General features: G+C 41.6%; 4 protein-coding genes across 8 annotated transcripts in view; 3 read left to right on the forward strand and 1 right to left on the reverse strand.

Annotated features, from left to right (window-relative positions):
- Positions 1-2,972, forward strand: part of cwf19l1 (CWF19 like cell cycle control factor 1) — a 6,130-nt gene extending 3,158 nt beyond the window's left edge. The window contains exons 8-14 of the mRNA XM_060886312.1: positions 1-57; positions 266-407; positions 681-760; positions 850-1,059; positions 1,990-2,109; positions 2,248-2,345; positions 2,438-2,972. The exon at positions 1-57 is cut by the window's left edge and continues 93 nt beyond it. Coding sequence (XP_060742295.1) covers positions 1-57; positions 266-407; positions 681-760; positions 850-1,059; positions 1,990-2,109; positions 2,248-2,345; positions 2,438-2,582 — 852 coding nt within the window. The 3' untranslated portion in view covers positions 2,583-2,972. The remainder of the gene's footprint in view (positions 58-265; positions 408-680; positions 761-849; positions 1,060-1,989; positions 2,110-2,247; positions 2,346-2,437) is intronic.
- washc3 (WASH complex subunit 3) lies at positions 2,921-7,130 on the forward strand. Its single transcript, XM_060886314.1, has 7 exons — positions 2,921-3,061; positions 3,146-3,244; positions 4,362-4,427; positions 4,954-5,085; positions 5,344-5,460; positions 5,608-5,672; positions 6,395-7,130. Exons 1-7 carry the CDS (start codon positions 3,011-3,013, stop codon positions 6,486-6,488), a joined length of 624 nt encoding a protein of 207 aa, XP_060742297.1. The 5' UTR covers positions 2,921-3,010; the 3' UTR covers positions 6,489-7,130.
- dram1 (DNA-damage regulated autophagy modulator 1) lies at positions 6,936-10,628 on the reverse strand. Its single transcript, XM_060886313.1, has 7 exons — positions 10,292-10,628; positions 9,187-9,254; positions 8,197-8,339; positions 7,746-7,923; positions 7,593-7,648; positions 7,335-7,427; positions 6,936-7,254 (listed from the first exon to the last, which is right to left on the reverse strand). The coding sequence occupies exons 1-7, from the start codon at positions 10,420-10,422 to the stop codon at positions 7,210-7,212; spliced, it is 714 nt and encodes a 237-aa protein (XP_060742296.1). The 5' UTR covers positions 10,423-10,628; the 3' UTR covers positions 6,936-7,209.
- A 4,792-nt stretch (positions 10,629-15,420) lies between these two features.
- gnptab (N-acetylglucosamine-1-phosphate transferase subunits alpha and beta) overlaps positions 15,421-22,515 on the forward strand; it is a 34,877-nt gene continuing 27,782 nt past the window's right edge. Inside the window, exons 1-4 of one of the 5 annotated variants that reach the window (XM_060886411.1) lie at positions 15,421-15,704; positions 16,838-16,923; positions 18,270-18,389; positions 22,444-22,494. In XM_060886411.1, the coding sequence (XP_060742394.1) occupies positions 15,573-15,704; positions 16,838-16,923; positions 18,270-18,389; positions 22,444-22,494 (389 nt within the window). In that variant the 5' untranslated portion in view covers positions 15,421-15,572. Of the gene's footprint in view, positions 15,705-16,005; positions 16,083-16,117; positions 16,211-16,381; positions 16,486-16,581; positions 16,627-16,837; positions 16,924-18,269; positions 18,390-22,443; positions 22,495-22,515 lie in introns of those variants that run through there. The other 4 variants (XM_060886409.1, XM_060886408.1, XM_060886407.1 and 1 more) reach the window with 4 other exon arrangements.

Below are 22,515 nucleotides of genomic sequence, written 5' to 3' on the forward strand. Positions count from 1 at the left end.
AAACCAATGAAAGAGGGCAGTAAGGAGAAGCCGTTTCCATCTGCAGCTGTTGGAGAGGTGTGTGTTTGTATCGACGTGTAAACCTTTTGTATGACGCTACTAAATCTTCACCTGATGCCTCGTACAGACGATAAGCTGTTCCACTTTCGCCATTAGTGTATGATATTTAGGGAGAATCCTTCAGCATAGAGCAGATATTAGATTTTTGCTGCAATGTCGCTTGACTTGTCATGTCATGTCCGTCTTACCCCTGTGTGTCGATCAGGATGAACCAGCATCTCAGTTCTTCTTCGATCTGGGTCAGAAGGAGCCGCAGCGTCATCGGCACCAGCAGCATCAGGGATCAGGGAAGAAGAGGTCGTCTGAGTGGGACGGATCCTTTCAGCCCAAACAGCCTCGTAAACCACGTGAGTTTAAAAGAAGAACCCCGTGCTTGAAATGTCACAGATTCCACAAAAATAAATAAATAAAGGTAGCTTTTGGGCTGCAATAATCACAAGAAAATCATGTATAATAAAGTGTATCTGGTGCTTCCTGTTATAATTTTGCAGCAAACTGAATATAAAATTGATTTCTGGACATTTTTACTCACTTCAAGTTTTAAATTTTCTTATTGCATTGGCAAGATTTTAACAAATTTGTGCTTAAAAACTTTCTTGTCTCCATCTTGGTGACCTCAGCTCAGCCAACTGGACCGTGCTGGTTCTGTTTAGCCAGTCCCGAGGTGGAGAAGCACTTGGTCATCAGCATCGGGACGCACGTGAGTTCCACATCATACTTGTCTGACGGATTGATTCGAAGAGTAAGCGATTGACCGTAAGCTCTAACAGACGCGTGTCTCCTCCTCAGTGTTACATGGCGCTGGCTAAAGGTGGCCTGACCCCGGACCACGTGCTGCTCCTGCCCATCGGACATTACCAGTCGGTGGTGGAGCTGCCATCTGAGGCGGTGGACGAGCTGCAGAAATACAAAAACGCCGTCAGGAAGCTGTACAAGAGCCGCGGCCGACGCTGTGTCCTGTTCGAGAGGAATTACCGCAGCCAGCATCTTCAGCTCCAGGTGCTGTGCCTTTCCCTCTTCTCTCATCTCTTTCATCATCACCGTCAGCATGTGTCAGCTGTGTAAAATTGTGCCACTCTGATCACACTTCCTGGCTGTTATATTAGCAAATGACCAAGGATTTACAGCCATAAAGTCTAAAAACATATGTGTGTGTGTATGTACATTTATATGCATTTCTACTTCATGGTCTGAGAAGTTCCTCTTAGACTAAACATGCTCGCTGTCATCTAGTGCAAGCAGCACGTCGAGCAAGATACTGCAATCTCTAAAAGGGATATCCATATATAGCCATACCATTACCATTACCATATATAGTGACCGAGGGACGTTTCTTTATGCAAACGAGGGTTGCAGTGAAGGAATACCTGCTTTTAATAAATGAGTAAATGGAAATATTGTAGTGTAATAATTATTAGAATATAATTAATTTAGTGTCTGATTAATGTTTAGTCATTTTTTATGTTTTCGGTACTCGGCCCAGCTCGCTGTGTTTTCTGCAGCAGACAGGGTGTAGAGCTTGGTGTTGTAAAAGGTGACGTGTATGATTCAGGTGTGTGTGTCCGTGGGAGCTGCCTGTATAGACGGCCCTGTAGAGCCCCGGGGTTCGTCCAGCAGCACCACGTAAATTAAAGTGTGTGAATCTTACGGCGGAGATCTGATAGTCTCCGGTTCTCCGCTGGTTCTCAGTCTCACTTACATCAACGGCATCAGTTTAAGTCTGAGCAGACAAACGCTGTCTGTCCTGAAGAACAAACAGTCTGAGGGATTTATTCCCAGTGATGACCAAATTTAAGTCTGAACACATTTTTATAATTATTTGTTTATTAAAAAGGTAATCTATCTTGTCTTGACATGCCTGTGTGTGTGTGTGTGTGTGTGCGCGTGTTTGGGTCTGTCTGTTCACGTGTGTGTGTGTCTTGGTGGCAGGTGGTGCCTGTTCCCATGGAGACGTGCACTACAGAAGACATTAAAGAGGCATTTGTTGTGCAGGCACAGGAACAGCAAATGGAACTGATGGAGATCCCAGAACACACCGACCTCAAACAGGTACAACAAGCCACACAGAGCAGAATCCCTGGTCATTTATCCACACAAAGTCACGACACACCTCTCTAACAGAGCAGATTATGTGTTCGAGTAAGAGTTCATCCGATTCTGTCTCTTCGTTTCTGTCTTTGGCCCAAGATCGCTCCACCAGGAACGCCATATTTCTACGTGGAGATGGATACGGGGGAGAAGCTGTTCTACCGCATTAGGAAGAACTTCCCTTTACAGTTTGGAAGGTAGACATTAGTGTTAGGATTGAAGTTCATGTTTTACGCTTGTACAATTCTAAGTGTGTGTGTGTGTGTGTGTGTGTGTGTGTGTTATACAGGGAGGTCCTGGCCAGCGAGGCGGTTTTGAACATGCCAACCCGCTCAGATTGGAAAGAGTGTAAAAGCAGCAGAGAGGAAGAGGAAGCGCTGACCAAACAGTTTCGCACTGAATTCCAGCCCTACGACTTCACCATGGACGACTGAGGAACACGACATGTTTTTATTTCCCCACACACAGGAGATATATCTGTATTTCCTGTCTGCTTTACTGTACAGACTCACTGTATTGTTTTTAAACCGATATTATCAGAGCTATTTGTTCTTACTACTTTGTTCAGAGACTCAATCATTCGTTTTTATCCAACAGTCTCTCACTACGTAGTTTTTGATAGTTGTGTGTCTGTGTGCGCTTCTGGATCATTTTATGAGCCACACAAACCTTTTGAAATTCGAAGACTTTTAATTTGTCGCATGAACTTCCGGAAGTGGGCGTGGTCACAAACGTCACGTTAAAAGTCACGGGACGTGATCCTTCATGAGAATGTTTACTGAATACTAATAAAAAAAAGCTCACGAGCGCTTTAAACAAAAACACTTAAACGTTCTCAAAGAGTTATTTATAAAGTGTTATCATGGATGAAGATGGATTACCGATCGTGGGTTCAGGTATAGATCTTACGAAGGTCAGTAGTTGCTTTGGTCGGTGTTTTTGCAGCGGTTTATATTGACAAGTGTTAATACTGAATGTAGCGATTCATTTTTTACAGGTTCCGGCGATTCAGCAAAGAAGAATCGTCACTTTTCTCAACCAGTTCATCGTTCACACGGTCCGCTTCCTCAACCGCTTTTCCACCGTGTGTGAAGAGGTAGATATTGCTAATGCTAACGCTATTAACGTGTTTCCATTTTTCCATTTTTTTTAGGACGAACCAGTAGCATTAGGAATGAACCGATACTCAGATTTAACGAACCGATACGATATCCATGAGATGATTCACAACTTCTATTATTTATACACACATTCAGATATTGTTTATGCACAATTTTTTTTTAGATTTTCTCTAACTTAAAATTGCATGATATATAATATGTGACGCTGTGTACATATCTGAAATACCTTACAATAACTTGTTTGCATAAGTATGTGCACCCTTTTAATAATGACACGTGACTGAGCTCAGAATGAACCAATCACATGTCTTTATAAAGATGAAATAAAGACTAAAACAGTACATCTGTGGACATAATGAAGAATATTAAATCTTGTAAAGTCCAAAATATTTGACAGGTCCAAATGGTGTCATGCTGAATTGGAGAAAATATTATTTTTGGAAATGAATACAGTTTAGGACTGTTGCAATGAAACAAAACTAAAAAACATAGTTTAGAAAAATTTAAGGTGATCAGTGGAAATTGGCATAAATAAACAGGGCCGGTGTTGGGTAATGCTCTGGGTGGTTGTTCAGAGGGTCAATAGGGTCCAGCACTACCTATCTGCCACTGTTGGGCCCTTGAGCAAGGCCCTTAACCCTCACTGCTCCAGGGTCACTGTATCATTCATGGCTGACCCTGTGCTCTGATCCCGACTTCCAAAGTTTGTGTATGCAATACAAGAATTTCACTGTGTTGTAATGTATATGTAATGTAGTGATGTAGACTTCTTTTTATATTTACTAAAATATAAAAAGAAGAACATTAATTTGACTGTAAGTGACACTCTTGACTGTAACTGACACTCTTCATGTCAGAGTTAATAATTGATCATTTGAGCCTGATTAATGTGGTCATAGCCATGGCAATGCTAATGAGACAATTATTATAAATACAAGATACAGAAAATAGTTTCATTTTGTTCAACTTTCCTTTTCAAATTGTGGGTGATTTTTGTTTTTGTGTTTCAGAGTTCAGCGTTGGTTTGGCGTTTAGTGTCTCAGACCGAGTCTGAACGCACAATAACACTTTTTTTTGTACAATTTTATGTAGAAACTTTCAACGATTTCGTTACGGATCCAGCAAATTGAAACAACCCTCAGCATCTTGGAAACAAAGGTAAAGGTTCTACAAAAACTCTAGACTTCGTCATGCATTAATGTTGCTCCTTTAGCTATAATGGGTGTACAGACCAGCATCAGACATTTCTCTCTCTACTCACACAAAGCATTTATGCACATAGATTTTTTTTCTACATTTTTTATATATATATATATAAATATTTTATTCCTCTTTTACAACAGCTTTTATTTTGACTACATCATCCTTTTTATTTGTGTACAGATTAATGTTGAGGAACTTCTCAGTACAAGTTAGTGTCCATGTGTGCTGTAGTGAGAAGTGTGTTTGCTGCATTAGGCTAGTTTCTTTTCTTTTCTTTTCTTTTCTTTTCCCTTCTTCTATTCTATTCTATTTTTTTCCTTTTCAGTTTCCTTTTCCTCCCTTTCAATAATAACAGAAGTGGGCTCATTTTGAGCGTTAATGAATCTACAGAACTGTTGTGAATCTCTAAGTCTCTTCACAAGTCAGTTCATGTCAGGTTTCACTCAACACCCATCAATCCCATTTGGTCCTTTCTTTGAAGCTGTCCTCGATCCCTGGCCTTGAGGACGTCACTGTGGACAGAGTAGATCGGAGGCCTTCGGCAGAGACCAACGGCCCAGCAGTGGGATCCAGTGCTCCAGCAGGCTCGACTGTACCTTCTCCACCTTCTGAGGTAGATCAGACATCCGATTCCGCCTGACATCATCACACACGTGTCACACACTAGCTTATCATGAGTGTGAATTATCATAGGGTTCGCACGATTTTAGTGTTTAGTATTTTATATAGTGTTTGGTTTGGCTGTTAATGATTAGATTCATTTAGTGGTTTGTTTAATGTTTCGTTGAATGAAGATCAATGTAATTTAAGGACATTTTGAATACTGGTCAACATTTGTATGTTTTATTGGATCATTCTTGATTGTTTACAGGTTCCTGGACAAGGGCAGGAAGGCTCTCAGGGGCCTAAGGGAGAACCGGCGGCAGACAATGTGATGACAGTAGCCAAGGACCCTCGATACGCCAGATACCTCAAAATGGTGCAAGTGGTATGTCTTCGTTCTTTCTCTGCTAGACGCTTACAGTAACAACAGTTACATTACTGCAGCTACACTTCTGTTGTCTTAATAATGTCAAGAATTATTTGAGCAGCTTCCTAAGGCTAACAGTTGCCATGGTTTTGTTTTCATGTTAAGGGTGTTCCGGTCATGGCGATAAAAAACAAAATGATTCTTGAGGGTTTAGACCCCAATCTCTTAGAGTAAGTATTTATTTATTTATTTATTTATACCTCCAGTTGTTTGTCTATTATGTAATATACTTCATCATGTTCTATAAGCAGTAGTGAACGATCTACACAAGCTTTGTGAGCCATCAGAACACACATGGAAATCAGTATTTCTCACCTGCACAGCTGTAAGCGTTGGACACTGATTAATCCTAAACATTCAATAAAAAACACACAGCTATGCTCATTTGGATAAGTATCCGCCCCAGATTGCCATATATGGTGAACAGCTTCTGTTTTTAAAAAGCACAGCTTGAGCTGCTGATAATTAATGGTGTAAAACATTTCTAAGGAGATAAAAGTTTTCTTAAAGTTAAAAGTTTTAAAAAACTAGAAAATAGAGATCAATTAAATCTGCACCGGACTTTATCTGTCTGCATCTTGTGAGCAACTCCACGTTCAGTTTACAAGTGATTCCACATTTCTACCACTAGCGGTCTGTCATAAGAGCGTGTAAATATACACACCTCCTCACACGCAAGAATAAATCACATACTTGGCGTAGAAACGTCTGGACGTACCATTTAAGCATTAACTTTAAAGATTATAAATACAAACAAAATCTAGTTAAGGAGGAAGACATGAAGCTAAGAAGAAAAATAAATGGTTGTTAAATTCTCTCAGAAAATCAGGACAACCTGTTGTGCCGTCACGTTACACCAGGAGGCGCTTCTATCTCTTTTTGTCATTCACAGTTCACCAGATGCCCCGGTGCCAGACTTTAGCAAGAAGGGGACTGAAGAACAAGAAAACGACAGCTCAGACAGCGAATCATCTTTCAGTGACTGATTAGCCCCGCCCTCTGACCTACTGAAGCTGTCTGCTGAGAGCTTGTCTCTGTACAGGGTAAATGTATGCAGTGTACTCACCCATGCTGCTGACACTCACACGGACTACACTCGTGCCATACGAGCGGCTTAGATGTGCCTTAGACACGGCTGTCTACATCTCTCTCTACGTTGTGGTAAAGATTTAGAAATAGTCAAGAAAAGGATCGTCGTGAGAGTCATGATTCTTCTTATTAATGTTGACTTTTTTGTAAGTGTCAATGATTTTCACCAGACGTACAGCGATATCACCAAACTAATGTGTGATGCGTGTTCTTTTATTTAGGATGTGATCTAAACTATTTTTTACAAACAGGTTATTAAGAAAGCAGAATGATCACAAGGTCATATCCCATTATCATACCAGGAAAACATCACATGCTTCTATTTCCCAATACAGGAGTCATGCTTATTGTGTAACTGCATCCTTTTTATTGCTGGATCAGTGTTCATAGTGGATAAATTACAGCAACGTGGATTAAAGTGCATTGTATCATTACAGATCACTGATTGGAATGAGTTCAATTCAGTATTCCATGCCTGTTTGATTAAATAATACTATAAACAGTGTACAAAAATAAAAAACTTGATATGGTAAAAATCATTCGAAAGTTTGATTTCTTGTATTAAAAAAAAACTCCTCCCGCTGTGCAAACAAACTCGCAGCGACCTTTGAAACGGACTCATGTAAACTCCAGTAACTGGACGTCCACTCGCAAGGTGAACTGCTGTAAAAAAAAAACAAACAAACAAGTGAGACGTACAACAAACTGTAAAAATATAACTGATATTATTTCCTTTAACAAACCTTGAACTCCTGGATGTACGTGTAGAAGAAGAAGACGAAAGTGAAGGCAGCTATCCACTCACTCGCAGCGCTCACGACATGCAGCTTGTAGCCCTATGAAATTAAAACAAAGTCGAAAAAAAATCTTTTTTTCTCTTTTTTTTCTTTGTTTGTTTCTTTTAATTATGTGAGTAAAAGGAACGCGCATGTTTGATTTGCCGCTGTGTTTCTCAGTAATTTAAGACGATCTGTGAGATTGAGATGAAGTGATGAGGACACCTGGTCTTCTGGGGTCCAGTGAAATTGGGTCTTCAGAAACGAGGCAGAAATAATAGCTGTGGGGGGAAAAGGATGTTAAGGAAAAAACAACCTGCCTCGTCCTTGCTCAAGCTCATAAGAGGTCAAATGACGTCGTATGGATGTAAAGGATACTTATAACCACTGTCAGTAAAGCCACCGAGGAAAAGACGGCACGGACGTGACACGTGCGCTTTGAAGATCCGTAAGGATGAACCTTGTACGAGATGATGGTCTGTAGGATGATGTAAATCATTCCGCAAATGAAGAACAATGAAGCTCCAATATCATGAACAGTTCTCATCTCTGTCTCCTAAAACGCGTTCATTTCATAAAGACACAAATAAAGATAGTGTGTTGGAGATGAGACAATTCTACAGTAGATAAAATTCATATAGGGTTTAATTGTTAGTGTACATTATTCCCAGCTACTAGAACAAAAACTGCTGATACCACCACCTACTTCTGTAACTATGATTATTAGTAGTATTATTAGAATCAGTAGCTGGTTATGTGAACCACGATAGTCATAAATTTATAGTAACATTATAACAGCACACTATGACTCGTGTGATTGTGAACAAACCTGAAATGTTGCTACAAAACACATCCCTATACAAGAGAGTGTAGCCAAGACGAAAGCAGCTTTGTTCAGACACGGAGACATGGCAACTCTTCCTTCAATCAGCTTCTGCACAAATTTATATCTGGCAAACATGGTGGCAAACCCTAGAAACAACAGAGTGTATATGTGAGAGAGCGGTTTATCGTATTGCACAGCGCACGTGCACGCACGCCGAGACATTTAATGTGATCTTGGATCGGTTGTGAAAATTCTGTATAGCTCTGTGTTTCATTTCTCTAGCCGCAGTTTGGGGTTTTGCCTTTGACTGGATTCGAGTTTACCCAACTGAGTCACACAGCGGAGAAATGATTTCATTTGTTGTGTCTTTTTTTTTTGTTTTACTGAAAGAGAAATGAAACTGCTGCATACGCTGCAAAGCGTGTTTGTGAAAATTCCACCGTTTCTCAAGAAAATCTGTGACTTTGGGACAGCACCACAAAAACTTTGCATCGCATATCTCTGGTGAATTCCACATGATGTCATTGAGTTTGTTTTATGTGTAAATTTCACACTGAATTTTGTTTGAACTTATTAACGAATCACCTCATCTTTGGAGCAATGCTTTTGCCAAATGATTAACATTTGACTGACGTTCGACTAAATACAATTTAAATAAAAAATACTAGAAATAGTATTCACTGTACAGTAGCAAAGAAAAAATTGGATTTATATAAATATGGATCAGAGGCAGAAGAGTATAATTATTATAAATAAAGTGCAGATGTGCTCGAATAATTAGTGTGTGTGTGTGTATATATATGTGTGTACATACATATACATATATATTTATATATATTTATATGTATATATATATATATATATATATATATATATATATATATATATATATATATATATATATGGCATATTTTAAAGCAAGCACAATATATGGCATTGTGTTATGGTGTCATTTTTATTCTAAGGTTTGTGAAAATAAATAAATTAGATCACCTGCAAGAGCTGAAATTGTTGCCATGAGGCCAAATATGCATCTCTCCGGAGGGGCCACTCCCGTATCACTGAAACACGTCAAAACATTGATACATATTTATATTTCAAAACACTATCCATCCATCCATTCATTCATTCATCCATTCTTTCATCTTCAGTAAGGGTTGATTCTTTTTTTCTGTGCAAAGGACCATCAACCATAAAACTAAGCACAGGACACACTGTTTCCTGCATAACAGGGTGTTTCTCAATAAATACATCTTGGTGTTTTCACCTCTGTAGATTTTCACAGCTTTAGAAGCATTTTACTTATACATACTATTTGGCCAAAACTATTTGTTAACCTTCATATCAGACTTGTATGTGGTTCTTCCCCAAACCAATAACACAATTTCAGAAGCACACAGTTGTACAGAATGTCTCTTTAAACTGTAACAATTTCCCTGCAATGGAACTAAGAGACTCACACACTTCCAGCATGACAATTCCCCTTCTAAATAAAGCACAGATCACCATCTGTGTTAAGGTTAAAGCGTAAGAACTCGAGTGTCCTGCACTGAGCCCTGACTCTGACTCAACCCCACCGTACACTTTGGGGATGAACTGGAACACCTACTGAACCCCAGACCTTCTCACTCTCTCATCATCATCCGTGTCTGATCTCGTGTCATCTAGAGATCTTGTTATTATTCAGTGATTATTTGGTATAGAGTTGAGAGCTAGAGTGAAAAAGGACATCAGAAGGATTGCAGGTGAGTTTGGTCAATCAGATCTACTGATTCCCAGGTCAATATGTGAGCTGGTGACTGACTTGATGTGTGACTGGAAGCCTTTGTGGTTTTTAAGGGAAAACGAAAGTAACTCAGCTGCTGTTCAAGTACAAGTCATGAATCACTGACATGTACAAGAGGAAACAAAAAGAAACAGTATATATAATTATGCATGATATTGTCTATATAGACTATTATATATTTCTATATGAAGTATACATATACATATATATATTTTTTTTTTGTCAGTACTGTTCACTTATGTAGGAGAAAGAAAGTCACAGTGATTTATTCATTGTGCTGAACAAAGGAGATCAGAGGAAGTTCAAGCTTACCTGATGTATGGGAAGATCACATCCACGTCCCCACGGCCAAGAGCAATGAGATAATTCAGGATAAATGTGCAGGAGGACCAAATAACCAGAAATGTTGGCAGGAAGCACAGACCTTCCAGAAACCACACCATTGTTGTGTTTTACAGATATATGCATCACCATGCAATAATGTAGGCTGGTCAAATAAAACAAGTAATAAACATGTCTGGAGGTCAGATAATAAGATGCAATCTGCTCTGGTTCACACCAGTGTCACTGATCACAACAACTGAAACAACGTGGAAGAAAGAAGAAAGAAAACTTGGCTGAGTCACGTGACTTAGCGGGTCGGTGTAGTTCAGCCCTCCGGTTTCTTTTCCTCACTGTGCTCAGTAATGTTCACTGCTTCAGTGAGTCGACTCTTTAATCACTGTAGTAACTGGCATTCGTTACGTGTTCTTTTAGTTCTCTTTATCACGCAGGTGAATATATAATCAGGACATTAAGATTTTTTTAATATAAATTCAATTAAATGTTATTTGACTACGTTTCGATTCTGACTCAACTGACTCAACTGACTCAACTCCGAAAAGAACGACTCGTAACACATCGTCCTTCTTATTTATACACTACTCAAAAAAAAACACTAAAGGGAAAACGTAAGCAACACATCCTAGATCTGAATGAATGAAATAGTCTTATTAAATACTTTGTTCTTTACATAGCTGAATGTGCTGACAACAAAATCACACAAAAATTATCAATGAAAATCAAATTTATTAACCCATGGAGGTCTGGATTTGGAGTCACACTCAAAATTGAAGTGGAAAAACACACTACAAGCTGATCCAACTTTGATGTAATGTCCTTCAAACAAGTCAAAATGAGGCTCAGTAGTGTGTGTGGCCTCCACGTGCCTGTATGACCTCCCTACAATGCCTGGGCATGCTCCTTATAAAGTGGCAGATGGTCTCCTGAGGGATCTCCTCCCAGTCCTGGACTAAAGCATCCGGCAACTCCTGGACAGTCTGTGGTGCAACGTGGCGTTGGTGGATGGAGCGAGACATGATGTCCCAGATGTGCTCAATTGGATTCAGGTCTGGGGAACGGGTGGGCCAGTCCATAGCATCAATGCCTTTGTCTTGCAGGAACTGCTGACACACTCCAGCCACATGAGGTCTAGAATTGTCTTGCATTAGGAGGAACCCAGGGCCAACCACACCGGCATATGGTCTCACAAGGGGTCTGAGGATCTCATCTCGGGTCCTAATGGCAGTCAGGCTACCTCTGGCGAGCACACGGAGGGCTGTGCGGCCCTCCAAAGAGATGCCACCCCACACCATTACTGACCCACTGCCAAACCAGTCATGTTGGAGGATGTTGCAGGCAGCAGAACGTTCTCCACGGCGTCTCCAGGCTCTGTCACGTCTGTCACATGTGCTCAGTGTGAACCTGCTTTCATCTGTGAAGAGCACAGGGCACCAGTGGAAAATTTGCCAATCTTGGTGTTCTCTGGCAAATGCCAAACATCCTGCCCGGTGTTGGGCTGTAAGCACCCCCCCCACCTGTTGCCGTCGGGCCCTCATACCACCCTTATGGAGTCTGTTTCTGACCGTTTGCGCAGACACATGCACATTTGTGGCCTGCTGGAGGTAATTTTGCAGGGCTCTGGCAGTGCTCCTCCTGTTCCTCCTTGCAGGGCGGAGGTAGCAGTAGTGCTGCTGGGTTGTTGCCCTCCTACGGCCTCCTCCACGTCTCCTGATGTACTGGCCTGTCTCCTGGTAGCGCCTCCATGCTCTGGACACTACGTTGACAGACACAGCAAACCTACTAGCCACAGCTCACATTGTTGTGCCATCCTGGATGAACTGCACTACCTGAGCCACTTGTGTGGTTTGTAGACTCCGTCTCATGCTACCACTAGAGTGAAAGCACCGCCAGCATTCAAAAGTGACCAAACCTTCAGAGAGAAAGCATAGGAACTGAGAAGTGGTCTGTGGTCACCACCTGCAGAACCACTCCCTTATTGGGGGTGTCTTGCTAATTGCCTATAATTTCCACCTGTTGTCTATTCCATTTGCACATCAGCATGTGAAATTTATTGTCAGTTACATTGTGTTGTTTAAGTGTTCCCTTTATTTGTTCGAGCAGTGTATATTTTGAGACATATCAAACAGTGTATATTTTGAGTCTCTCTCTCTCTCTCTCTCTTCTCTCTCTCTCTCTCTGAAAGTGCAGTGGTCTTTTAATGTGCCAAAACTCCCAGGTGGACTCCTTTGGGGAAAAAAGGAGGTTTTAATATTTAGATGTGTACCTGGGAGACGATTCAGTCATGCAAAAAACTGGGAAGGGACAGTTGAGAAAATAAAAGGTCGCTTTGTACCTAATTTGGCTAATACCCAAAATGTCCTACAGGGAATGCACGCTAATTATTCAGGGAATCCTGTCGATTTTACTGGATTTTTTATGAGGTTTCTGGAAAATGTTTTTATAAAGCATGTGTGAAGGTTTTTAATAAAAAGGTCTCCATGGCAGAGTTGAGACACCATGGCGCTCTGTCCTCGAGCTGAGTGTCATGAGTGTCCCTTCTGTCTCCAGAGGGAGATGATTTTTCATACTTTTACACAATGCTCCAGATTAAAGCCCCTTTTTAACCTGCAGACTGTTTTTAACGTTTTAATAGACGTTTTTTAGTGCAAATGTTTATTCTGGGAGTAAAATACACACGGAGAAAGCAAGCAGAATGTCAACTTTTAAATTTCACTGTGGGCCAAGCAAAAATGGTGATTTACATGAGCAGGAGAAATAAGATAGAGCAGAAAGGCAGCCACAATGTTTTAATGATAACAACAGCAATGATAAAGTCCAGGATTTTGGTTGATTTTCAGTTCTATAAAAAAGTAAAAATTTGCTATGTTTTAGAAAAATCTGGTGCCATAGAAAAGCATTGTGCTGTCTATCGCCCCTGCTCGTGTTGTACAAATATTTTAGGATTGCTTATATTGAAATAAAAGGAGTTTAAAAGTTAAAGTCTCTTTCTCTGTTTCTCTCTCTGTCTGTCTCTCTCACGCTCTCTCACACACACACACACTCTCTCTCTCTCTCACACAATCTCACACACACACACACACACACACACACACACACACATCTGGGAATCAGTAGATCAGATTTCCAACAGGCATGGGCATGTAACTACCAGTGAACCTAAAGCAAAATCCTGAAGAAAGAATCAGGAATATAAAAAGGCTACTATACAGGCATGGCAGAGCATTCATGATACTCCAGTTCCAGGTATAATAAAAGTATATATATATATATATATATATATATATATATATATATATATATATATATATATATATATTTTTTTTTTTTTTTCAAAAGTGTGAAATATTTACAAATGTTTGGCTTTTTTTTTCTTTTCTGGAGGCCTAATGAAATGCAATGCCCAATTTGTGTGTGTGTTTGTGTGTGTGTGTGTGTGTGTGCGTGTGTGTGTGTGTGTGTGGGGTGTGAGTGTGTGTTTTGGGTGCGTGTGTTAGTGGACATTTTACGTGTGCATTTTTGTGTCTGTATGCATGTTCATACATACATGATGCAAAGTCACACTTTGCATCATGTATGCAAAGTGTGACCTATTGCCCCACTAAATGTGGCCGAGTCAAAATGACCCAAGAGGATAACGAACGCGTAGTATATACTGTTCTGAACACATAGTTCAACGAAAATAGACAAAATTAATTTTGCTTGCAAAGTTCATAATTTGGAACAATCCTGGTAAATTTCAGGCAAATATGTGGAAGAAAACCAAAGTTATGACACATTAAATTCTTCCAGCGGGGTCAAAAAGACCCAGGGACAACATGAAGGTTAATAACCAAATGTGCCTTTTTTAAAGTTGTTCAGACAACAAAGGGAAAGCATAAGATCCCCAAACAAAAAGTCCTGAAATGAAAATTTGCAGAAAAATGCAGGTCTGAATTAAGTTCAAACGATTCAAAGGGGCAATGACACTAAAGTGTGCAGAACATTTAGACACACTGAAAATCTGATATAGTAAATATAAGTTGAAATAAATTAGCCTCATAGCTGTTAATTTTAAATGACCATTTATAGAAATAAATGGTAACTAACTGACAACACAGGAAATCTATGACCAGTAGAAACATGTGTGTGTGTGTGTGTAAAATATTAATTTGCGATGTCTTTAGTACATCAGTTTACTCTCTGTTATCAGATTTGTGAAAGATTCCTGTGTCAAATACAACAATCAAAAGAAGGCTTCACCAGAGTAAATACAGGCTTTACTACAAAATGTATACACAATCAATAAATCACATAAATAATAAGAAGAGATCACTAACAACATCTAAAACACTGAGGTTTGTACAGCTCTGAAACAACAGCCCATGGACAGATAAGATAAAGATCATTATGTAACAGAACAATGGAAGGAGAAGTGTATAGAGAAGGGAACCTCAAGATCAGAAACTTGTTCCATAAATTATGTAACTGCTTGCTGTTACACCAACTTCACTGGACAACATAGAGGTACTATTGTTTACCTACTATTATTTACACACACATACACACTCACATACACACACTCACATACAAACTCACATACACACTCACACACGGGAATCTGTGTTTGAGATGAAAAGATACAGCAGATCAGAATTTCAACGAGCTTGGGCATGTAACTACCACACACACACATACACACCCACATACACCCACACACATACACACACACACACACACACACATACACCCACACACACATACACCCTCACCCACACACACACATACACATACACATATACATATACATACACACACATTAGATTTAGTGTTGCTGTTTGCTGTTTTAAATATTTTAAGATCAGCTAAGATAAGAGTTCTCTGTAGTTACAGGTTTGGAGTTCATCACTTGAGGGCAGCAGCGCGCTTTTTTCTTCAATGAAACTGTTCGTTGATTCCTGTAAATACCGCCGTCTGCGCTATGATTGGTCCGTTTACTCAAACCCTCTACACTGTATGTCTACACTGATTGGTGAATTCTCAGTGAAAGTAAATCTATTGGCTTATCTCGGTTTATGGGGCGGGGCTTTGCTTGTACACGCAGGTTGCGGACGGTGTTTTGTCATCACCAACACGGAAGTGTGTGTAATGTGGCGTTCGGTCGCAGGCGGACAGGTGACAGCGTGGATCACAACTTTTATCCGGATGACAGGAGCGGCAGAGCGCTGGTGTTAGCGGCGAGCAGAAGGAGACATGCGGACTGATCAGTGTTGTCATGGCCATCATCGGTTCGTTACTGAAGCTGCTGCAGAGACAAACATACACCTGTCTGTCTCACCGCTACGGGCTGTACCTGTGCTTCGGGGGTCTTGTGATCATGATCGTGTCTGCATTCCAGTTCGGAGAGGTTCGGTTTACACACACAGCATATACACACACACACACACACACACACACACACACACCTGTCTGTCTCACCGCTACGGGCTGTACCTGTGCTTCGGGGGGCTTGTGATCATGATCGTGTCTGCATTCCAGTTCGGAGAGGTTCGGACCGGGGCTACGGGCTGTACCTGTGCTTCGGGGGGCTTGTGATCATGATCGTGTCTGCATTCCAGTTCGGAGAGGTTCGGTTTACACACACAGCATATACACACACACACACACACACACACACACACACACACACACACACACACACACCTGTCTGTCTCACCGCTACGGGCTGTACCTGTGCTTCGGGGGTCTTGTGATCATGATCGTGTCTGCATTCCAGTTCGGAGAGGTTCGGTTTACACACACAGCATATACACACACACACACACACACACCTGTCTGTCTCACCGCTACGGGCTGTACCTGTGCTTCGGGGGGCTTGTGATCATGATCGTGTCTGCATTCCAGTTCGGAGAGGTTCGGTTTACACACACACAGCATATATATACACACACACACACACACACACACACACACACACACCTGTCTGTCTCACCGCTACGGGCTGTACCTGTGCTTCGGGGGGCTTGTGATCATGATCGTGTCCGCCTTCCAGTTTGCAGAGGTTCAGTTTACTCACACACAGCATATATACACACACCACACACACCTGTCTGTCTCACCGCGACGGGCTGTACCTGTGCTTCGGGGGGCTTGTGATCATGATCGTGTCCGCCTTCCAGTTCGGAGAGGTTCGGTTTAAACACACACACAGCATATATACACACCACTCACACAGACACACACACACCTGTCTGTCTCACCGCGACGGGCTGTACCTGTGCTTCGGGGGGCCTGTGATCATGATTGGGTCCACCTTCCAGTTCGGAGAGGTTTGGTTTACATCCGAACTACACACACACAGCATATACACACCATACACACCACAACACACACACATATACACACACATACACCTGTCTGTCTCACCGCTTACGGGCTGTACCTGTGCAACATACAACGCACACACAGCATACACACACTATTCTATATTTATATTGTACGAGATTAAGTGTGTGTGTGTTGTGTGTGTGCTGCATGCAGGTGGTTCTGGAGTGGAGTCGGGATCAGTATCATGTCCTGTTTGACTCCTACAGAGACAATGTGGCTGGTAAATCCTTCCAGACAAGGTGAGCAGATCTTCCTTTAACATTCAAGCAGTGATCGTCTCAGTCAGTCATGATGTATGTACACTATGTGACCAAAAGTATGTGCACTCCTGACCATCACACCCACATGTGTTTCCTGAACCCCACTGAAAAAACAGAATGCACCCCAGACCTAATCACTCTTACGACATCAGTTCCTGATCTCACTAATGCCCTTAGCTGCAATGGTCACCAATCGCCAAAGCCACGCTCCAACATTTATTGAAACAAAACTTCCCAGAAGAGAAAAGGAGATTAATATAACAGCAAACACATAGGGAATAAATCTGTAACAAGATGTTCAACAACATACAAGTGTGGTGATCAGGGTGCACGTGATTTTGGTCCCACTTGCTGCACATTCCTATACAGTCTTAATGGAGCCAAACATCTAAGCAAATCCTGTTCTTTACATCACACATGAAGAAATGCACAGTCTCGTTCTCCCAAGCTGGCACCTTCAGTGGTTCAGTGGTATCTGATAAAGCAGGGGTGTTAAACTCAAATTCACAGTGGGCCAAAATATAAAACTGAGATAAAGTCACGGGCCAAACTGAATATTTATTGAAAAATGAACTGCAACTGATATGTAATGTTCAACCTTTTTCATATGGAAACAAACTTTAGTTTTGCTTGAACACAGGATTTGGAACAACCAGAGCTTGATATTACAAACACATTTGAAATAAAAGACACATCAGTGGTGTTCATTTCTTATTTAAATAAATAAATGACGCCTCTCACTGGATCGTTTTAAGCTCCTTTTTGAAGTGGATCTTTTTCAAAAACCAACAACAAAACAACCAAAAATTATAATTTCATTCAATGAAAATCCAACTTTTCGACTAGTGTCTTCTTATGTTCTATTCTTTGGTTACAGACATGTTAGCTCCGTTAGCACACAAGACAAACAGGTCTGTCCTTTATATTCGTGAACAGATAATCTGTCTCCCACCTGTCTTGAAAGCTCCTATTGTCCATCTTTCGTTTGGCCATTTTTGTGGAGGGTGGAGTTAACTTGCCCGATGTGACTGTAACATGGTCTTAACGACTGTCAACAGAGAATGAGGGGCGCTTGCTGTTCGTGACTACACGTCAATACAGTGGCAAGGCATTCTGGGATTTGTAGGGATCTGCGGATAGTCAGCTGTAATGCACATTTGATATGATCTATACTGTACTGCTCTATACTGTACTTTTTGATATGATCTCTCTGTACTGCTGACTTGACTCTCAGAGCAGGACTGAGTAATACGAGTGTGTGATGAAACGCAGGAAGAGAAAGAGAAGTGTGTTGTGTTTTGCTCTGATTGTGTCTTGTTCTCTAGGCTGTGTTTGCCCATGCCTATAGACGTGGTGTACACCTGGGTGAACGGTACTGATGCTGATCTACTGAAGGATCTTCACACAGTGAAACAGCAGCTGGAAGAGGAGCAGAGAAAGTTAAGGTCTCTCTCTCTCTGCCCCTCTCTCTCTCTCTCTCTCTGCCCCTCTCTCTCTTTGTCTCTCTGCCTCTCTCTCTGTCTCTCTCTCTCTCTCTCTCTCTCTCTCTCTCTCTCTCTCTCTCTCTCTCTCTCTCTCTCTCTCTCTCTCTCTCTCTGCCTCTCTCTCTCTCTCTCTCTGCCTCTCTCTCTCTCTCTCTCTCTCTCTCTCTCTCTCTGCCTCTCTCTCTCTCTCTCTCTCTCTCTCTCTCTCTCTCTCTCTGCCCCTATCTCTCTCTCTCTCTCTGCCCCTATCTCTCTCTCTCTCTCTCTCTCTCTCTCTCTCACTCTGCCTCTCTGCCTCTCTCTCTCTCTCTCTCACTCTGCCCCTCTCTCTCTCTCTCTCTCTCTCTCTCTCTCTCTCTCTCTCTCTCTCTCTCTCTCTCTCTCTCTCTCTCTCTCACTCTGCCCCTCTCTCTCACTCTGCCTCTCTCTCTCTCTCTCTCTCTCTCTCTCTCTCTCTCTCTCTCTCTCTCTCTCTCTCTCTCTCTCTGCCTCTCTCTCTCTCTCTCTCTCTCTCTCTCTCTCTCTCTCACTCTGCCCCTCTCTCTCACTCTGCCTATCTCTCTGCCTCTCTCTCTCTCTCTCTCTGCCTCTCTCTCTGCCTCTCTCTCTCTCTGCCTCTCTCTCTCTCTCTCTCTCTCACTCTGCCCCTCTCTCTCACTCTGCCTATCTCTCTGCCTCTCTCTCTCTCTCTCTCTCTGCCTCTCTCTCTGCCTCTCTCTCTCTCTGCCTCTCTCTCTGCCTCTCTCTCTCTCTCTCTCTCTCTCTCTCTCTCTCTCTCTCTCTCTCTCTCTCTCTGCCTCTCTCTCTCTCTCTCTCTCTCTCTCTCTCTCTCTCTCTCTCTGCCTCTCTCTCTCTCTCTCTGCCTCTCTCTCTCTCTCCCCTCTCTCTGCCTATCTGTCTCTGTCTCTCTCTGCCTGTCTCTAACCTGTTTCTCCCTTTGTCTGTCTGTATGTCTGTCTATCCCTCTGTCTCTCTCTCTGCCTGTCTCTAGCTCTCTCTCTTGCTTTATATGCGTGTCTCTCTCTCTGTATGTGCGTCTGTGTCTCTCTTCATGTGTCTCTCTGTCTTTCTCTCTCTGTCTGTCTTTGTATAAAGTTCCAGATGTCTCCATTTTGTATGGCTGCTTGTTTGTTCTCTAATCAAATACGGATAAGATTTAGAGATTCCTCATTAGTTTGAAGCTGATTTTTGCACATACTGTTTTTTTTTTTTTTACTCCCTCACAATATTGATGACGGAGATCCCTGTTGTTTGGTTCTACTTCTTTTTTTCCTTATAGTTTTGCAATCTAAATCAAACCATTTTCCGTTCTCTCGATTGGCCATATGCATTTTCTTAAAGCTTTTGATCTTGGAAAATGTTGCCAGATAATTAAATATGTAATTTATGTTCTCAACAGCCAGATTCACGCCGTCTCCATTGTGGGGGTTAAAAGTTATTTAGGGAGGTGTTTACGAGTGAACATACTTTTGGGTGGCTGGTTGCTGACCTATTTTTCTGTGCTATTTTGAGCCCATGTGTAATTTTCTCTAGTGTAATTCAGCTTATTCGACTGTGGGTGTAGGATAGAGTTTTTGTCAGATACTCTGAAAAAATTGGAGGACTGGAGGATCAGGGTTCAAGCCCCAGCTTTGCCAAGCTGCCATTGTTGGGGCCCTTGAACAAGGCCCTTAAACAAGCGTCTCTAAGATGTCTTCATTATATTTAGAGGAAGGAAATAAGTGGCACATAAGAAAAGAAAACATCCCTTGTTGATTTCTTCAGGTTTTCTGGAGGATTTCAATATTTCTTTGAAACCTGAGGGACAAAGTGTGACTAGATCAGGGATTTTTTTTATTTTACTTGTGGCTTCTGGTCCAGCCATGTGCATGTGCATATTATTTTGAGCATGTCCTTTATCTCCCCCAAGTTAATGTGGTTTTGTCCTTTCTGGGCTGTAACATAACCAGGTTGCTCCTGTTGTTCAGGCCGGTCGGAGTGTGGACCAAGCTGCTAGTTTGTTGTTCTGTCGCTTCTTGCTTAAGCTGTTCAGGGTCTCCTGTGTTTTTTTGGTTCTGTTATTCCCAGGGAACAGGGATGTTAGGTGCAGTTTACTGGGGTCTTGGATGTTGCAGTGTAGACTGATGGTGGTAGAGTGTAAGGTGTGGAGGTCCAGGTTATATGTGGTGGGGCACAGTATAAAGGTGCAGGTGCTAACGGCACAGTGGATTGGCAAATGTGTGAAGAAGCACTGCTTTATAATGGGCTTGGAAAAAAGCGTCTTTCTTGTTGAGGGATGGTGGTTGCTGTGGCACTCTTTGGGAATGGAGCTGGCCCAGAGCAACGTCTTTTAGCGAACACAGACTTTACAGAGGTGGATGTGGTCTTTGAGGTGGTGAGTATCCACTGTGGGATGATGTTCATTCCAGTATGTCCACAAGAGTAAATATCCACTCTGTGTGTTTCCTCTTTGTATGGTGTTAGTATGAAAGAGTCTTCTGGATAGGATTGTGGAGATCAGAGTCAGTCTGTCAGTCTGTCAGTCTGTCAGTCTGTCAGTCAGTCAGTCAGTCAGTCAGTCAGTCAGTCAGTCAGTCAGTCAGTCAGTCAGTCAGTCTGTCAGTCTGTCAGTCTGTCTGCCTGTCTGTCTGTCTGCCTGCCTCTCTGTCTGTCTGTCTGCCTCTCTGTCTGTCTGTCTGCCTCTCTGTCTGTCTGTCTGCCTCTCTGTCTGTCTGTCTGTCTGTCTCACCCTTACTCTCTGTCTGGCTCTGTTTTCTCTCTTTTCTCTCTTTTTCTGTGTCTGTAAAAACAGTAAATAATCATCAGTCACATTTAGTATGTCTGTTTGAGAAACACTGTTTGAGAATCATTTATGGATTTTTTTCCCTTCTTTCATAATGTCTTATATAAAAGAAGAAAAACGTCTGATTTGGGAGACTTCAGCAGTGCTGTGGGATAAATCTGTGCTCAGTAGTGAAATATGTTTGATATATAGTAACTTAATTTATTTATTTATTTATTTATTTATTTATTTATTTGTTCAATTCAGTTTATTTTTTATAGCGCTTTAGCAATTTCCATTGTCCCAAAGCATTGTCTAAAGCTAATAATTGTGTGTGTGTGTCTGTGTGTGTGTCTGTGTGTGTGTCTGTGTGTGTGTCTGTGTGTGTGTCTGTGTGTGTGTCTGTGTGTGTGTGTACAACTCATTTAAAAGATAAATTGAGTTTATGGCTTTTGCCATAAAACAGCTTTACAGAAATTCACATCTAGATTTAGATTGAGATTAACTCCTAACGAGCGAACCAGAGGTGACAATGGTAAGGAAAAAGAAGCGTCCTCGTGCTTGTCACTGTGTTTCCTCTTCATGCTGTCACATGCTAAACTCGGGAGTAAAGGAGAGGAACTCCAAGCTAAATGAGCGTTTACTTTGTGGTATGTAAATATCACGTCTGAGTATCATTACGAGTTACGTTATGTACTCGAACGCAGCATGAACCGGAAGGTCCTGCTAGTTGTGTAGTGAGATTTGGACCTTTGATGCTGTAAGGTATAAAAACACATCGTCACGGTTGTAAAAGTATGAGATTAAAACCATAAAAGCGTTCCATTGTTCCTGAGTGAGACAAAGCCGTTTGATCAGGATGAACAAAACAAAACAGTGGCTCTGTTAAGTTACCTCAGAGCAAACGAGTACAAGGTTCTCCTGACTCTATCACGTTCCTCTCCTGACAGCACTCGACTCTTTCAGGTCTGAAGGACGGACGGAGAGGTTTAATGACTCGACGTCATTTATTTGCTTGACCTTCACAATCACCAGTTAAACAGTTCAGAGCAAACAAAGAGAAAACCTTTAAGAAAGCTCAGATTTCTAGAATCTTCTCTAATGTAATCCTGTAGCTGTTGTGGTGTCTCGACATGTCTCTACATCGTATGTTCTAATCTCTAGTGGTTTAAAGTAAATGTGAACTGAATCTCACTGCTCTGAAAGGTCCATCAGTTAAAAGCATGAAATATTAACATGTCGTCTTTCACACAGAGAGAAGCTGGGGCGGAATGGCAGCGACGCTACTGAGGCGCCCAGAGGAAGGTGAGGAAACTCAGAGCTTTA

This window comes from Tachysurus vachellii, chromosome 14 (assembly GCF_030014155.1).
Source record: "Tachysurus vachellii isolate PV-2020 chromosome 14, HZAU_Pvac_v1, whole genome shotgun sequence".
Classification (NCBI taxonomy): Eukaryota; Metazoa; Chordata; class Actinopteri; order Siluriformes; family Bagridae; genus Tachysurus; species Tachysurus vachellii.

What these genes read in the sequence shown, in the direction of transcription:
- washc3 (XM_060886314.1), top strand. Translation starts at nt 3,011, where the DNA reads ATGGATGAAGATGGATTACCGATCGTGGGTTCAGGTATAGATCTTACG. An exon ending in TCAGCATCTTGGAAACAAAG is followed by an intron (nt 4,428 to 4,953) that starts GTAAAGGTTCTA and finishes CTTTCTTTGAAG; the next exon opens with CTGTCCTCGATCCCTGGCCT. An exon ending in ACCTCAAAATGGTGCAAGTG is followed by an intron (nt 5,461 to 5,607) that starts GTATGTCTTCGT and finishes TTTCATGTTAAG; the next exon opens with GGTGTTCCGGTCATGGCGAT.
- dram1 (XM_060886313.1), bottom strand. Translation starts at nt 10,422, where the DNA reads ATGGTGTGGTTTCTGGAAGGTCTGTGCTTCCTGCCAACATTTCTGGTT. An exon ending in GTGATCTTCCCATACATCAG is followed by an intron (nt 9,255 to 10,291) that starts GTAAGCTTGAAC and finishes GACGTGTTTCAG; the next exon opens with TGATACGGGAGTGGCCCCTC. An exon ending in GTTTTGTAGCAACATTTCAG is followed by an intron (nt 7,924 to 8,196) that starts GTTTGTTCACAA and finishes AACGCGTTTTAG; the next exon opens with GAGACAGAGATGAGAACTGT.